This window comes from Oncorhynchus gorbuscha, linkage group LG02, assembly GCF_021184085.1.
Source record: "Oncorhynchus gorbuscha isolate QuinsamMale2020 ecotype Even-year linkage group LG02, OgorEven_v1.0, whole genome shotgun sequence".
In the NCBI taxonomy this organism is placed as follows: Eukaryota; Metazoa; Chordata; class Actinopteri; order Salmoniformes; family Salmonidae; genus Oncorhynchus; species Oncorhynchus gorbuscha.
Genome location: NC_060174.1, coordinates 22,860,942 through 22,878,245, shown reverse-complemented (window position 1 = coordinate 22,878,245; position 17,304 = coordinate 22,860,942). Strand labels below are relative to the sequence as shown.

The window sequence follows — 17,304 nt, the reverse complement described above, 5'->3', positions numbered from 1 at the left end:
GTGGAAGTGTAATCTGGCCCCATAGACACAGCATATTGGATAGGCAATCACTTAAATGAAACTACAAACCTCAGATTTTCCACTTCCTGGTTGGATTTGTCTCAGGTTTTTGCCTGCCATATGAGTTCTGTTATACTCACAGACATCATTCAAACAGTTGTAGGAACTTCAGAGTGTTTTAGAACCAATACTACTAAACATATGCATAGACTGTATTAGCATCTTGAACAGAGTAGCAAGCAGTTTACTCTGGGCACCTTATTCACCCAAGCTATTCAATACTGCCCCCCTGTCACCAAGAAGTTAAACGACCACAAAAAAACATCTGGATCAGATGGTTTAGACCCTTTCTTCTTTAAGGTTGCTGCCCCTATCATTGACAAGCCTATCTCTGACCTTTTCATGTGCTTATCATGTACTTTCACCCATGGAATTAGCTGTTAGGGGGTCAAAGGTTAGGGGGGTTAGGAGGACCTGAAATATTCTCCTTTTACAAAATGTTATGCTGTTTTCAAATGAAACACAATACATTGCTCTTGTTAAAGCTTTTAGAATGTATTTGTTGCAGCATTTTCTACCACTGAACATAACCATTTCAAAGACACACCTGTCAATGATTGATATAAAAACAAACATGGACTTCTTCATCGAACATGAATCAACGTGCAAATTTGTTAGTTTTCCAAAACACATACATCATTAAAAACATTCGTAAGTAAGATCCTCTTCTCTGGGGAGGTTCCCATTGCTTGGAAGGCAGCCACGGTTCGATCTTTATTTAAAGGGGGAGACCAAGCTGATCCTAACTGTTATAGGCCTATTTCTATTTTGCCCTTTTTATCAAAAGTGTTGGAAAAACTTGTCAATAATCAACAGACTGGCTTTCTTGATGTGTATAGTATTCTCTCTGGAATGCAATCTGGTTTCTGCTCTGGTTATGGATGTGTCACTGCAACCTTAAATGTCCTCAATGATGTCCCCATTGCCCTTAATTCTAAGCAATGTTGTGCTGCTATTTTTATTGAATTGGCCAAAGCTTTAGATACGGTAGACCATTCCATTCTTGTGGGCCAGCTAAGGAGAATTAGTTACTCTTCGGGCTCTTTGGCCTGGTTTGCTAACTACCTCTCTCAAATAGTGCAGTGTATAAAGTCAAAACATTTGCTGTCTCAGCCACTGCCTGTCACCAATGGGTGTACCCCAAGGCTGGATCCTAGGCCCCACGCACTTCTCAATTTACATCAACAACATAGCTCAGGCAGTAGGAAGCTCTCGCATCCGTTTATATGCAGATGATACAGTCTTATACTCAGTACTCAGCTGGCCCCTCTCCGGATTTTGTGTGAAACGCTCTACAACAAAGCTTAAGCTTAAGCCCTTAACCTTGTTCTGAACAACTACAAAACAAAGGAACGGGAGATACCTAGTCAGTTGTACAACTGAATGCCTTCAACTGAAATGTGTCTTCCGCATTTAACCCAAGCCTTAATCGACATCCATGTCTTCGGTGCCTGGTGAACAGTGAGTTAACTGCCTTGCTCAGGGGCAGAATGACAGATGTTTACCTTGTCAGCTCAGGGATTCAATCCATCAACCTTTCGGTTACTGGCCCAATGCTCTAACCACTAGGCAGGCTATGGTCATGTGGTTTGGTAAGAAGAATGCCACTCTCCCCACAGGTGTGATTACTACCTCTGAAGGTTTAGAGCTTGAGGTAGTCACCTCATACAAGTACTTGGGAGTATGGCAAGATGGTACACTGTCTTTCTCTCAACACATATCAAATCTGCAGGCTAAAGTTATATCTAGACTTGGTTTCCTCTATCTCTCCTCTTCCATACCAGCTGCCAAACTAACCCAGATTCAGATGACATTCCTACCCATGCTTGATTACGGAGACAAAATGTATAGATCTGCAGGTAAGGGTGCTCTCGAGCAGCTAAGATGTTCTTTACTATTTTGCCATCAGATTTGCCACCAATGATCTTTATAGGACACATCACTGCACTCTATACTCCTCTGTAAACTGGTCATCTCTGTACACCCATAGCAAGACCAACTGGTTGATGCTTATTTATAAAACCCTCTTAGGCCCCTATCTGAGATATCTACTGCAGCCGTCATCCTTCACAAACAACACCCATTCTGCCAGTCACATTCTGTTAAAGGTCCCCAAAGCACACACATCCTTCGGTCGCTTGTCTTTTCAGTTCGCTGCAGCTAGCGACTGGAACGAGCTGCAACAAACACTCAAACTGAACAGTTTTATCTCAATCTCTTCATTCAAAGACTCAGTCATGGACACTCTTACTGACAGTTGTAGCTGCTTTGCGTGATGTATTGTTGTCTCTACCTTAATATATAATAATAATATATGCCATTTAGCAGACGCTTTTATCCAAAGCGACTTACAGTCATGTGTGCATACATTCTACGTATGGGTGGTCCGGGGATCGAACCCACTATTGTTGTCTCTACCTTCTTGCCCTTTGTGCTGTTGTCTGTGCCCAATAATGTTTGCAGCCTGTTTTGTGCTGCTACCATGTTGTGCTGCTGCCATGTTGTGTTGCTACCATGTTGATGTCATGTTGTGTTGCTCCCATGCTGTGTTGTCATGTGTTGCTGCCATGCTATGTTGTTGTCTTAGGTTTTTCTTTACGTACTGTTGTGTTGTCTCTCTTGTCGTGATGTGTGTTTTGTCCTATATTTCTTTTTCTTTTTTTTAATTATCTGAGCTCCTTCCCCGTCAGAGGCCTTTTGCCTTTTGGTAGGATGTCATTGTAAATAAGAATTTGTTCTTAACCGACTTGCCAATTAAATAAAGGTTAAATAAAATCAGTTATATTATTTAACGATGATAGCCCCTTCTATCTCAAAATCAATCTCCTCGTCTGAGGTTCTGAGCACTCTGAAGCAAGTTTTCATCAAAGATCTCTCTGTACTTTGCTCAGTTCACCTTTGCCTCGACCCTGACTAGTCTTCCAGTCCCTGCAGCTGAAAAACATCACCACAGCATGATGCTGCCACCACCATGTTTCACCTTAGTGTTGGTGCCAGGTTTCCACCAGACGTGATGCTTGGCATTCAAGCGAAAGAGTTTAGTCTTGGTTCCATCAGACCAGAGAATCTTGTTTCTCATGGTCTGAGAGTCCTTTAGGTGCCTTTTGGCAAACTCCAAGAGGGCGGCCATGTGCCTTTTACTGGGGAATGGCTTCCATCTGGCCACTCTCCCATAAAGGCCTGATTGGTGGAGTGCTGCAGAGATGGTTGTCCTTCTGGAAGGTTCTCCCATCTCCACAGAGGAACTCTGGATCTCTGTCAGAGGGACCATCGGGTTCTTGGTCACCTCCCTGACCAAGACCCTTCTCCCCCGATTGCTTAGTTTGGCCGGCCGGCTGGATCTAGGAAGAGTCTTGGTGGTTCCAAACTTCTTCCATTTAAGAATGATGGATGCCACTGTGTTCTTGGGGACTTTCAATGCTGCAGACATGTTTTAGTACACTTCCCCAGATCTGTGCCTCGACACAATCCTGTCTCGGAGCTCTACGGACAATTCCTTTAACCTTATGGCTTGGTTTTATGCTCTGAAATGCACTTTCAACTGTGGGACATTATATAGACATATTTGTGCCTTTCCAAATCACGTACAATCAATCATGTACAAACCTTTCTTAAAACCTATTTTCGCATTGTCATTATTGGGGTATTGTGTGCAGATTGTGTGCAGATTGATGAGGATAAAACATTATTTAAGCAATTTCAGAATAAGGCTGTAACGTAACACAATGTGGAAAAAAGTGAAGGGGTCTGAATACTTTTCGAATGCACTGTATCCTTAATATAAATAGATGATCCAGTGTAGAATGGAAACTTGACTTATTCCTGTCAGAGATGTGTAATAGAGCTGTTTGTCTATGAAGGCACCATTAGAAGTTCCCCTGTGCTGTATTAGGCAGTCCACTTAATCACATCTCATTAACATTCACACCTCAGATTCAAGACAGTCAATAAACACACATGCTGATCAAATGGGATATTTGGTTTTGATCTAAGACAGGAAATATACATGAAGACAGCGAGACTGTGTGATTAATAAGCCATACTGCTTGTCTGGACAGCTGCTGATCACAGGAATTTATTCAAAACCGTCTTTGTTGTGGGTATGCTGTTTTCATGTTCTTTTCCTTTGAACATGAACTGCGGTCTTTCATGTTGTCGCTATATGTGACTGGCTGCACTCCATGGCCCAATGCTGTGATGATGACCGCTGACTGCTGAGAAGGCAAAGCTGTGCATCTCAGCATCCTGCTGATATACATCACTTCAGGTACAGAGACAGCAGTGTTGAAGGCCTGTGATAGTGAGACTTGCCTATTATTGGGAAAAAACACTTCCCAGAAATAGGATGGGTTGATGATGTTCAATCTGACTCACTTGTGTTTTATTCTTGCTACTGCTGCCTTGAAATTGTATTATAAAAGGGATTCTGGCCTATGCCTTGTCCATCCTACCCCCTCTTTCCATTGGTCAATGCAAGTACTTGACCCATAGTGTGTAGCCTCTCATAGACGGGCTGCCTGACAACGTCACGAAAATAATGCTTGTGCATGTTGTTACATGTTGTCATTAATTATTTTTAGTTCACAGTTGTTTTGCCCTGAATTTGCACACACAACAATTTTGTTGCTTAATAACAACGATTTTGTTGCTTAATAACAACCCACGCGTCTATTGGCCTGTGTAAATTATAGAAAACTATTGCAAATCCCATCTCCTCCTGCTATTGGACAAAGTAAGTTCTAGAGCCCAGCTTACCTCTTCCCATTGGTGGACATAGCGAATTAGCCTGGACAGCCTGAGCAGCCTCAGCAGACTGAGGATCTTGGTAAAGCGCACGATCCTCAGGGCTCTGGCTGTTTTATACACCTCAGAGTCGATCCCCTTCTCCACGATCAAGAAGATATAATCAACAGGGATGGAGGAGATAAAGTCCACCACAAACCAGGTCTTCAGGTACGTCCTCTTGATCTTCTTGGGGTCCAGGATGATCTCAGTGTTGTCCTCTAAAACGATGCCTGTGCGGAAGTTGAGGACCAGGTCCATGAGGAAGAAGGTATCAGAGACCACGTTGAAGATGATCCAGGGCGCGGTGGTCTCGTCCTTGAAGAAGGTGATCCCCACTGGGATGATGATGAGGTTGCCCACCATGAACATCAACATGGTGAAATCCCAGTAGAACCTAGAGAGCAAAGTGGAGAAGCAGGTTAGGGGACAGAGAGACAGTTAAGGTGGAGGAACTCAGGAAACCTGAACTTCAACTCCAGGTAAGGTTAGGTATAAACAGTTGACTCCCACAATGGCATTCTTCATCAACTGTTCGATCAGGGGAGATGGAAGATTATACAAAATATCCACCTTCCCCCTCTCAACTGGTTATCACAACAACAAAAAAAAATCACACAAATATATGAATTGAATTCTTATCAAAGTCATCTGTTGTATTGTATTCTATTGTATTCTGTTGTATTCATCATTCTGTTGTAGGAATGATGATGTGGATCAATTGGCAATTCAATTATCCATTCAAAAGTGTAGAAATTGATGGGCTGTTACTCATTGTAATAACAGTAAAAGTACAGTAAGTCACTGGGGTATATCATGAGTTTGAAACTGTTGTTTTCATTATGAGAAAATGTTCTCTGTTGCTGTTTGCTGTGCATATCACGCCAGTAAAGATATCATGCCAGTATCCATCTGACAAGTACCCTCTCCGCTTACTCTAACTAGGGGAGCCGAGAAGAGGTCTTATGAGAGTAGCGCTGGATGGTGAATTGATTCTAAATCCTTGCTACAATAACAAAGGGTGACATACACTAAATGACCAAGAGTATATGGACAACTGCTCATCAAACATCTCATTCCAAAATCATGGGCATTAATATGGAGTTGGTTCCCCCTTTGCTGCTATAACAGCCTCCACTCTTCTGGGAAGGCTTTCCACAAGATGGGGACATTTGCTTCCACTCAGCCACAAGAGCATTAGTGAGGTTGAGCACTGATGTTGGACAATTAGGCCCGGCTCACAGTCTGCGTTCCAATTCATCCCAAAGGTGTTTGATGGAGTTGAGGTCAGGGCTCTGTACAGGCCAGTCAGGTTCTTCCACAACGATCTCGATAAACCATTTCTGTATGGACCTCACTTTGTGCATGGGGGCATTGTCATGCTGAAACAGGAAAGAGAAGGCTGTTGCCACAAATTTTGAAGTACAGAATTGTGTAGAATGTGATTGTATGCTGTAGCATTAAGATTTCCCTTCCCTGGAACTAAGGGAATGTAAAAAATGTAAAATACATCTTTGTCACGACTTCTTCCGAAGTTGATGCCTCTCCTTGTTCGGACAGTGTTCGGGCTTCTAGCCATTGCTGATCCATTTTTAATTTTCCATTTGTGTTGTCTTGTTTTACTACACACCTGTTTCCATTTCCCTCATTATGTGTTGTGTATTTAGCCCTCTGTTTCCCCCATGCCTTTGTGCGTGATTGTTTATTGTTAGGTCGGTACGTTTCCGGGCTGGTTTATTCCCGGGTGCTCTTTTACCCGTGTTTAGTGGTAACTGTTATTTTGCCTTTATTAAAGTGCGTTGTTCTCTGCTCTCCTGCGCCAGACTTCATGCACCAGCTACACCCACCGCCTGACAATCTTAGGCTTTTGTGCGGCTGCTCGGCCATGGAAGCCCATTTCATGAAGGTCCAGACAAACAGTTATTGTGCTGACGTTACTTCCAAAGGCAGTTTGGAACTCATGAGTGGGTGTGGTAACCGAGGACAGACGATTTTAAGGCGCTACGGGCTTCAGCACTTGGCGGTCCTGTTCTGTGAGCTTGACTGGCCTACCACTTCGCGGCTGAGCCGTTGTTGCTCCTAGACTTCCCCTTCTCAATAACTTCAATTACAGTTGACCAGGGCAGCTCTAGCAGGGCAGACATTTGACAAACTGACTTTGAAAGGTTGCATCCTATGACGGTGCCACATTGAAAGTCCCTGACTCCTTCAGTAAGGCCGTTCTACTGCAAATGTTTGTCAATTTAGATTGCATGGCTGTTTACACGATTTTATATACCTGTCAGCAAGGGAGTCCACATACTTTTGTATATATAGCGTAAGTGTAACCAGGATATAATCAGCATATTTCAATTATTGTGACTGCTAAGTTATTTTTTATTTATTTTTATTTCACCTTTATTTAACCAGGTAGGCTAGTTGAGAACAAGTTCTCATTTGCAACTGCGACCTGGCCAAGATAAAGCATAGCAGTGTGAGCAGACAACACAGAGTTACACATGGAGTAAACAATTAACAAGTCAATAACACAATAGGAAAAAAAAGTGGAGTCTATATACATTGTGTGCAAAAGGCATGAGGTAGGCGAATAATTACAATTTTACAGATTAACACTGGAGTGATAAACGATCAGATGGTCATGTACAGGTAGAGATATTGGTGTGCAAAAGAGCAGAAAAGTAAATAAATTAAAACAGTATGGGGATGAGGTAGGTAAAAATGGGTGGGCTATTTGCCGATAGACTATGTAGAGCTGCAGCGATCGGTTAGCTGCTCAGATAGCAGATGTTTGAAGTTGGTGAGGGAGATAAAAGTCTCCAACTTCAGCGATTTTTGCAATTCGTTCCAGTCACAGGCAGCAGAGAACTGGAACGAAAGGCGGCCAAATGTGGTGTTGGCTTTAGGGATGATCAGTGAGATACACCTGCTGGAGCGCGTGCTACGGATGGGTGTTGCCATCGTGACCAGTGAACTGAGATAAGGCGGAGCTTTACCTAGCATGGACTTGTATAGCCTGAGATAGTCACACTTTAAATGACAAGTAGGCCTGTATGGAATATTACATTTGACAATAACATAGATTAACATTGAAGAGCACAACCTAAAAAACATATTGAATATTGCACCTAGTATAATATCAGTGGATATCAATATTGCTGTCTAATCAACTCAAGGTAACGGGAGTCTAATGCTTGTGAAGAGCATAACTGATAGGTGAGTGGTGCAGAGTCATGTCTTGACTGACTGATCCTGCTAGATTGGAATCTAACATCGATGACTCCACTGTGTAAGTGATGAGATGTAGGCCTATCATAATTATAACGGGAAGTTTTTGCAGTTGGCTACATGACAAAAATGCCATACATTTTGCAGAAAAGTTTTCAAATGACTTGACCATATGGGAGTACCACCCTCGGTCTAAACACCAAGCCCGGTGCACAGTAGGCTATGTGTCAGTATGGTATGTCATGTTGGCAGTTTTGTCTGTCAATGGAAAATTAATAACTTCATAACAGGCCGCAATCAAACTCAAACATATGGCTATAGGCTAACTGTCAAATGTGCATATTCTACAAAACCATGACTATCACATTTGCAATCAATACTTTTCAGAGGTCACAACACAGGAGCCCATTGTTCGCAGTCGTAACAGTTCAGAGTAACCTCCTTTAGCTATAAAGTGTCTCTGTCAAGTTTACAAGAAAGTCAAACTCACCACTGACATGTCAACACATAGTTTTAAAGCAGTTTCATCAAAGCTGCCTGTAATATTAGAGTAAAACCCTTGTTTCTCCCCATTTTCTCACCAATGACCTCATGAGCACGTATCCTAAATATTTCTTCCTATGTCAACCTAGCCTGAAAACTGTACGCTACCTTACAAACATGACATAACAGTAATTCTTTACATTTACATCACTAAGAAGTCTTATGGGTCATTGTAAGTCCCTTTTGGTAATTTTTATTTCTCTAAAAGATGAGTTCATGATTAGGAAAGAGGGAAAGAGTGGAGGGTGCGCTGTTTAATAGCATAATTCGTCCCTCACCTTAAAAACCACTCCTACATTAAATCTAGAATAGATAATATCTTAACTCTTTCTTGGCAAATCAAGACCTGGAATCGACTAAATAAAAAATCCTGGAGCTTCTTAGAATGGCACTGTGCATAATGGCATTGATTATCAGTTGGCTTAAAAATAGCTGTCACCATAGGAGGGAGATGCTGTCTTAGACAGAAGCCACTGATTTGGGAGCAGGGGCAGACGGGCCTTCTGGCAATTCTGTCAAATGCCAGATGGGCTAGACAAAACATTTTTGGGGGTGGACTGGTCGAAATTGACACTCACAAATATACATATTTTTATATACAAATAAAACAATGAAAAGGATGATATGGGCATATTTTAAAGACAAAATATTTGAGTGCAATTTCTGTTAATCAAATCTATAATGAGCCTTTGGCTGATCAATGGGAAATGGCCGGCCTGCCCACCTATCAAGATGGGCCAGCCCGGTTTTCTCAGCCAGGTCACCCGTGATACAAGTCCGTATTCGAGGTCCATCCATGTCTGAATCCAGCAATAGAAAGTAGTTTTTCAGATTTTTATTTTAAACCTACCCCAAACCTTAATCCTTAAACTTAAACATTCAGAGTTAATGCCTAACATTTAGAATTCTGAGTTAATGCCTAAACTTAACTTCAAACACTTCAAAATGTGATGTTTGGAACAACTTCAACATTTTCTGTACGAGAAACATGGATGAACGTTTAATTCTGATGTGAGAGTGTGAGAGCTTGTTGTGTTTGCTGATAGGCTGAGCTGAGGTCAAGCAAACTCACATTAAACGTAAAACATGGCATTAGCAAAGAGCAAAGAGACCAGCTCTGATTCTGTCATCAGTTAAACCGCCATGGTCATGGATTGTAAAAAAAAGTTGGTGACACATGCAGTGGTGTGGGCTGGATAAAATGCCAGGGTCGAATTCATGTCCCAATCCGCCCCTGTTTGGGATCTGTGAAAATGGGATGAGAATAGTGAGGGATAAGGACAAAGCAGGTGAGGGGATATACACTGTGTACAAAACATAAAGAACACCTTCCTAATTTTGAGTTACATCCAGCATCCAGCTCAGAGTTACATCCAGAATCCAGCTCAGCTGAGTTACATCAAGCATCTGGCTCGGCTTAGTTACATCCAGAATCCAGCACAGAGTTACATCCAGAATCCAGCACAGAGTTACATCAAGCATCCGGCTCAGCTTAGTTACACCCAGAATCCAGCATCCAGCTCTGAGCTGGATGTAACACACTTCAGAATAAGCGGCCCTTAATGTTTTGTACACTCAGTGTAGCTCAAGATGATGATCAGTGGGGGCTGTGACACTGAGCTGGATGCTGGATGTTACATCCAGTATAGCATCCCGTGCAGAGTTAACAACATCCAGCATCCAAGTCAGAGTTACATCCAGCATCCAGTATCCAGCATAGAGTTACATCTAGCATCCTGCTCAGAGTTACATCCAGCATAACACACTTCAAAATAAGAGGCCTGTATTACCGATTTCGAAATAAGAGTCCCTTGATTTGTCATGCTAAAATAAAAGTCCTGTGGTTTCTGATTTCAAAATAAGACTCACTTGATTTGTCATGCCAAAATAAGTCCTGCATTTCCAATCTCAAAATAAGTGTCCCACGATTTCTCATGAAGGCTTTTTAATTTATATTTTATTTCATTTCAATAGTAAAACCCCAGGATGGAATGTCATAAAATTAATTGTTAAACCTGTTATGGCTGCATCCCTTTGTTCTCTGAAGACATACCCTAATCTAACTGTCTGTAGCTCAGCCCCAGAGGCAAAGATATGCATTTTCTTGGTATCATTTGAATGGAAACATTCTAACGTTTGTGGAAATGTTAATTGAATGTAGGAGAATATAACACAGTAGATCTGGTGGAAGAAAAGAGAAAGAAAGTGTATACGTGTTCTGTTTTTTTATTGTTGTAGTATCATCTTTCACATGTACTAGAATAGCCATACAGGCGGATAGGAAGATCACTTTGATGGATAACACAAGAGGGCAACTGTGGGTGTACAAAGTTTCAGACTGATAACTTCAGGAATGGGTGAGCTACATGACATTTAGCATGAAGTCACCCAGGTGTCCCACAAGTCGCCCAAATGTACCCAAGTGGCCGAATTGGTGAAATTACCTATATCTATATACAACAGTGCAAATAACTATATACAACATATCAAAAAGCAATTGTAACACACACACACACAAAAAAAAATGTTTAAAAGCCAACGACCTGCCTGAGCTTCCTCTCAGTGCTGAGCTTCCTCTCAGTGCTGACCTTCTCCTCAGTGCTAAGCTTCCCCTCAGTGCTAAGCTTCCCCTCAGTCCCGAGCTGCCCCTCAGTCCTGAGCTGCCCCTCAGTCCCGAGCTGCCCCTCAGTGCGGAGCTGCCCCTCAGTCCAGTGGGGTTCTGGGTGAGGACTACTAGGCCATGGTCGGTGGCAAGGGTGGACTATCCAAGGACGCGAGGAGGAGGGACTAAGACGGTGATTGAGTGGGGTCCACGTCCCGTGCCGGAGCCGCCACCATGGTCAGATGCCCACCCGGACCCTCCCTATTGTTTTGAGGTGCGTCCGGGAGTCCGCACCTTAGGGGGGGTGGTTCTGTCACGCCCTGGTCGAGGTATTTTGTGTTTATCTTCATTTATTTGGTCAGGCCAGGGTGTGGCATGGGGTTTTTGTATGTGGTGTGTTGGTATTGGGATTGTAGCTTAGTGGGGTTTTCTAGTTAAGTCTATGGCTGTCTGAAGTGGTTCTCAATCAGAGGCAGGTGTTTATCATTGTCTCTGATTGGGAACCATATTTAGGCAGCCATATTCTTTGAGTGTTTCGTGGATGATTGTCCTTAGTGTCCTTGTTCCTGTCTCTGTGTTAGTTGACACAAGTATAGGCTGTTTCGGTTTTCGTTACGTTCATTACGTTCTTTGTTTTGTAGTGTTTATAATTGATTCGTGTTTTACGTTTGTTTATTAAACATGGATCGCAATTTACACGCTGCATTTTGGTCCGACTCTCCTTCACCACAAGAGAACCGTTACATATGAGCCTTTTATCATCACATAAAATAAACAGATATGTATTGCATTTATTTTTTACCTGTATTTAACTAGGCAAGTCAGTTAAGAACAAATTATTATTTTCAATGACAGCCTAGGAACAGTGGGTTAACTGCCTGTTCAGGGGCAGAGCGACAGATTAGTACCTTGTCAGCTCAGGGATTCACTCAAAGATTCCTCAAACAAAAAATCTGTCTCACTTTCACTTTTTCACTTTCACTTCAGACTTTGACTTGGCTTTTCCTGATTTATTTGCCATGATATCTTCAATGAAATCGTTGAAAATACAACTTTCCGAAATACAGCTGCGCGTAACAAGCCTCACAGCAACTCCTCTGATCGCAAGGCGAGAATGGAGTTCGTTACGCATGCATTATCATACAAGGAATGGTGCTCCAACCCAAAACCATTACATACTGGCGTTTACCTCAGCTCATTGGCTATCTACCCAGCTAGATTTCAAGAAGATCAGTGGTAATTGGGCAGAAATACAGTCCAGTCCATCAACGAAGCTTCGCTAAAATGATTGGTGAGCAAGGTAGTCATTGCTCGTTGTCTTAAAATCAGTTCACTTCGGTCAATACTCCCCACAAAAAAAACAATGATGTTTGGCTGTGTTGCAAACATCCAGAGGAATGCACTGAAACCAACCATGACTAGATAAACAATGGTTTACCGTGTGTAATTATGTCGAATGCTCCGTAAAAAATTGATAGACATGGAATTCACGGCACAAACAGGTTACAAAATGTTTCGATTTAAGCCATAAAAATGTATTTTATCAAAGAAAACGGCACTTCATTTGATCACTGGGACCCTCAGGAAGAGAAATAAGAGCAAGATATCAGAATGTAAGTCATAATTTTACCTTCAGATGTGAATGTGTAAAAACTGTCATGGCGGAAAATGTTTCTGTTGTTGATTGCTCTTCTCAAACAAAAGCATGGTATATGTTCTCTGTAATAGCTATTTTAAATTGGAAAATGTAGTTTGATTACCAAGATTATAATCTTTTGAAGGGTGTAAGACACTTGCATTTTCAAGAATGTTTAATGTTACAACGTTGTATTTTTAGTTGTCACTCTGAAATTTCCCCTGATGTTGATCCCTGTACAGGGATCGCAGCCATAACAGGTTTTAAGGCACAGATATACACAACGTCATGCTGTTAATCCACCCTTTTGTTTGTGTTAACCAAAATCAAGTTTGGTTGCCTCTGACCAGAACGGATGCATCTACATCTGCATCTATCTATCTTTAAAAGTGAAAATGTCTACAATCCCAGAAAGTTACATCAGTCTCAGCCTCTTCCCTGGGTGAACCAATGTGAGCTCCCACCAAATCTAGGAACCTGTATTGTACTGTATTTCTAGGCATCGCTCCCAATGCTCTCGTTTAAACCTGGTGTGGCATAGGTCGTCAACACACTTATCCCTCTACAGCTACATACAGTGGGGCAAAAAAAAGTATTTAGTCAGCCACCAATTGTGCAAGTTCTCCCACTTAAAAAGATGAGAGGCCTGTAATTTTCATCATAGGTACACTTCAACTATGACAGACAAAATGAGAGAAAAAAATTCCAGAAAATCACATTGTAGGATTTTTAACGATTTTTTTTGCAAATTATGGTGGAAGATAAGTATTTGGTCAATAACAAAAGTTTATCTCAATACTTTGTCATTGCCAACAAAGGGTATATAACAGAGGTCAAACATTTTCTATAAGTCTTCACAATGTTTTCAGACACTGTTGCTGGTATTTTGGCCCATTCCTCCATGCAGATCTCCTCTAGAGCAGTGATGTTTTGGGGCTGTTGCTGGGCAACACGGACTTTCAACTCCCTCCAAAGATTTTCTATGTGGTTGTGATCTGGAGACTGGCTAGGCCACTCCAGGACCTTGAATTGCTTCTTACGAAGCCACTCCTTTGTTGCCCGGGCAGTGTGTTTGGGATCATTGTCATGCTGAAAGACCCAGCCACGTTCATCTTCAATGCCCTTGATGATGGAAGGTTTTCACTCAAAATTGCACGATACATGGCCCCATTCATTCTTTCCTTTACACGGATCAGTCGTCCTGGTCCCTTTGCAGAAAAACAGCCCCAAAGCATGATGTTTCCACCCCCTTGCTTCACAGTAGGTATCGTGTTCTTTGGATGCTACTCATCATTCTTTGTCCTCCAAACACAACGAGTTGATATATTTTGTCACAAAAAGATGCTCAACTATGCATATAATTGACAGCTTTGGAAAGAAAACACTCTGACGTTTCCAAAACTGCAAAGATATTGTCTGTGAGTGCCACAGAACTGATGTTACAGGCGAAACCCAGATAAAAATCCAATCAGGAAAATAATATTTTTGGAAAAAAGGAACATATCTAACTGGGAGTCTCCTGAGTGAAAGCATCTGATGTTCTTCAAAGGTAAATTATTTAATTTGGTTGCTTTTCTTATTTTCGTGAAAATGTTGCCTGCTGCCAGCAGAGCCTAGCATAGCATTATGCCATGATAGACTTACACAAATGCTTGTCTAGCGTTGACTGTAACGCATATTTTGAAAATCTGAGATGACAGTGTTGTTAACAAAAGGCTAAGCTTGTGTTTGAATATATTTATTTAATTTATTTTCATGAATAGGAAATGTTGCGTTATGCTAATGCGCTTGAGGCTATGGGATTGCTAGTCGCAAGAAGTTTTTTGTTGTTGAATTTTACCCCTTTTTTCGTGGTATCCAATTGTTGTAGTAGCTACTATCTTGTCTCATCACTACAACTCCCGTACGGGCTCGGGAGAGACGAAGGTTGAAAGTCATGCGTCCTCCAATACACAACCCAACCAGCCGTACTGCTTCTTAACACAGTGCGCATCCAACCCGGAAGCCAGCTGCACCAATGTGTCGGAGGGTACACCGTGCACCTGGCAACCTTGGTTAGTGCTCACTGCGCCCGGCCTGCCACAGGAGTCGCTGGTGCGCGATGAGACAAGGACATCCCTACCGACCAAGCCCTCCCTAACCCGGACAATTGTGCGTCGCCCCACGAACCTCCCAGTCGCGGCTGTTTACAACAGAGCCTGGGCGTGAACCCAGGGACTCTGATGGCACAGCTGGCGCTACAGTACAGCACCCTTAACCACTGCGCCACCCGGGAGGCCAGTCGCAAGAAGTTAAAGAAGAAGTTACAGGTCTGTGAGAGCCAGAAATCTTGCTTGTTTGTTATTGACCAAATACTTATTTTCCACCATAATTTGCAAATAAATTCATTAAAAATCCTACAATGTGATTTTCTGGACTTTTTTTCTCATTTTGCCTGTCATAGTTGAAGTGTACCTATGATGAAAATTACAGGCCTCTCATCTTTTTAAGTGGGATAACTTGCACAATTGGTGGCTGACTACTTTTTTTTGCCCCACTGTATACAGTAATCTCCAAAGTATTGGGACAGTGACACATTTGTTGTTGCTTTGGCTCTGTACTTCAGCACTTTGGATTTGAAATTATCAAATGACTATGAGGTTGAAGTTCAGACTGTCAGTTTAGTGAGAAAGTTAGAGATGCACAAATACCATACTCCCAAGACATGCTAACCTCTAACTATTACAATAACAGGTGAGGTTAGCATTTCTGGGGGGGTATGATATTTGTATGTTTGTAACTTTCCCACTCATCATTATTCACGATTCATTCAGGACTATCCATAATCATGGTAGCATCCACATTAATGTAGAAGTGTTTAGAAACATATCTACAATAAAAGTGATTCCAAAATGACACAATGCATTATTTACCATTAATTTCTATTAAGCACAAAATAATCTGAAACAAAACCAAAACAAACAGCAAATGCCTCCAACACATTTGTAGAGTCACAACCTTGATGTAATCACTTCGTGCTAGGAATATGGGACGAAATACTAAACTTTTGACTACTTTAATACACATATAAATGAATTTTTCCCAATACTTTTGGTCCCCTAAAAGAACTATGTACAAAAAGTCATTTCTAAACAGTTCAACCGATATGGATGAAAATACCCTCAAATTAAAGCTGCCAGTCCGCACTTTCAAATCCAAAGTGCTGGAGTACAGAGGCAAAAAAAAAAATGCCAATGTCCCAATACTTTTGGAGCTCATTGTATAAACAGTACCAGTCAAAAGTTTGGACAACTACTCATTCAAGGGTTTTTCTTTATTTTTGACTATTTTCTACATAATAGTGAAGACATCAAAACTATGAAATAACACATATGGAATACTGTAGTAACCAAACATTTTTAAACAAACTAAATATTTGTTATAATGTTATATATACATTATTTAGCCACCCTTTGCCTTGATGACAGCTTTGCACACACGGCATTCTCTCAACCAGCTGAGCACTTGTTGGCTGCTATTCCATCACTCTGCGGTCCAACTCATCCCAAACCATCTAAATTGGGTTGATGTCGGGTAATTGTTGAAAAACAAATGATAGTCCCACTAAGCACAAACCAGATGGGATGGCGTATCGCTGCAGAATGCTGTGGTAGCCATGCTGGTTAAATGTGTATTGAATCCTAAATATATCACTGACAGTGTCACCAGCAAAGCACACCCACACCATCCCAAATAAAAACTCTGGAATGAGTAGGTGTGTCCAAACGTTTGACTGGTACTTTATATTTTACAGCGTATGAGTTAGTTTCATCAACAAGTAATATTATATAGAGAGAAAACCCTACAGAGTACACAACTTAAGATGTGGGAACTGGCACCAAGACCAAAATCAAAGAAAGAAAATGAAAATACATTAGTAATGCTTGTTATTTTACCCATTACAACTGTCAACACAGGGAAAGAAATACCACAACGTATCACACACAGACATTTATTTGAGATACACAGAATGAAACAGCATGGGAATGGCAATGTTTCTGGCACGGTATTAGCAATGCGTTCAGCTACAAGTGTTTGTTCAAGCCTCTTACGTAATTGTGCCACTTGAAGCATTTAGGTTGGGCAGGATCCTTCAAAACAGTGTATGTATTGTCCTGTCAGTAGGGAGACAATTGTAGATACAACATGGACCATAGCTGCAGCCACCTCTTCCAGTTCAGCTTGAGTTATTGGTGTGTGGCATCCATCCCGTTCACCCATGCAAAGGAATAGAAAAAGCAGTATGAGTCAACACATTCAGTGCTACTGAAAGCATCAACATGTTTTGCAATATTGTCCAGACTAAACAAAAGTTGTGGGTCTACATAAAAGTCGGTAACAGTAGCTAGACAAATTCAAAATGATCAACATGGTAACTACAGTTATGATCACTGTAAAGTTCCCTCAGACCCTACTA

General features: G+C 41.6%; 1 protein-coding gene across 1 annotated transcript in view; it reads right to left on the bottom strand.

Moving 5' to 3' along the window:
- Positions 1-17,304, bottom strand: part of LOC123999362 (potassium/sodium hyperpolarization-activated cyclic nucleotide-gated channel 2-like) — a 100,700-nt gene that overhangs the window by 62,357 nt on the left and 21,039 nt on the right. The window contains exon 2 of the mRNA XM_046305039.1: positions 4,816-5,239. Coding sequence (XP_046160995.1) covers positions 4,816-5,239 — 424 coding nt within the window. The remainder of the gene's footprint in view (positions 1-4,815; positions 5,240-17,304) is intronic.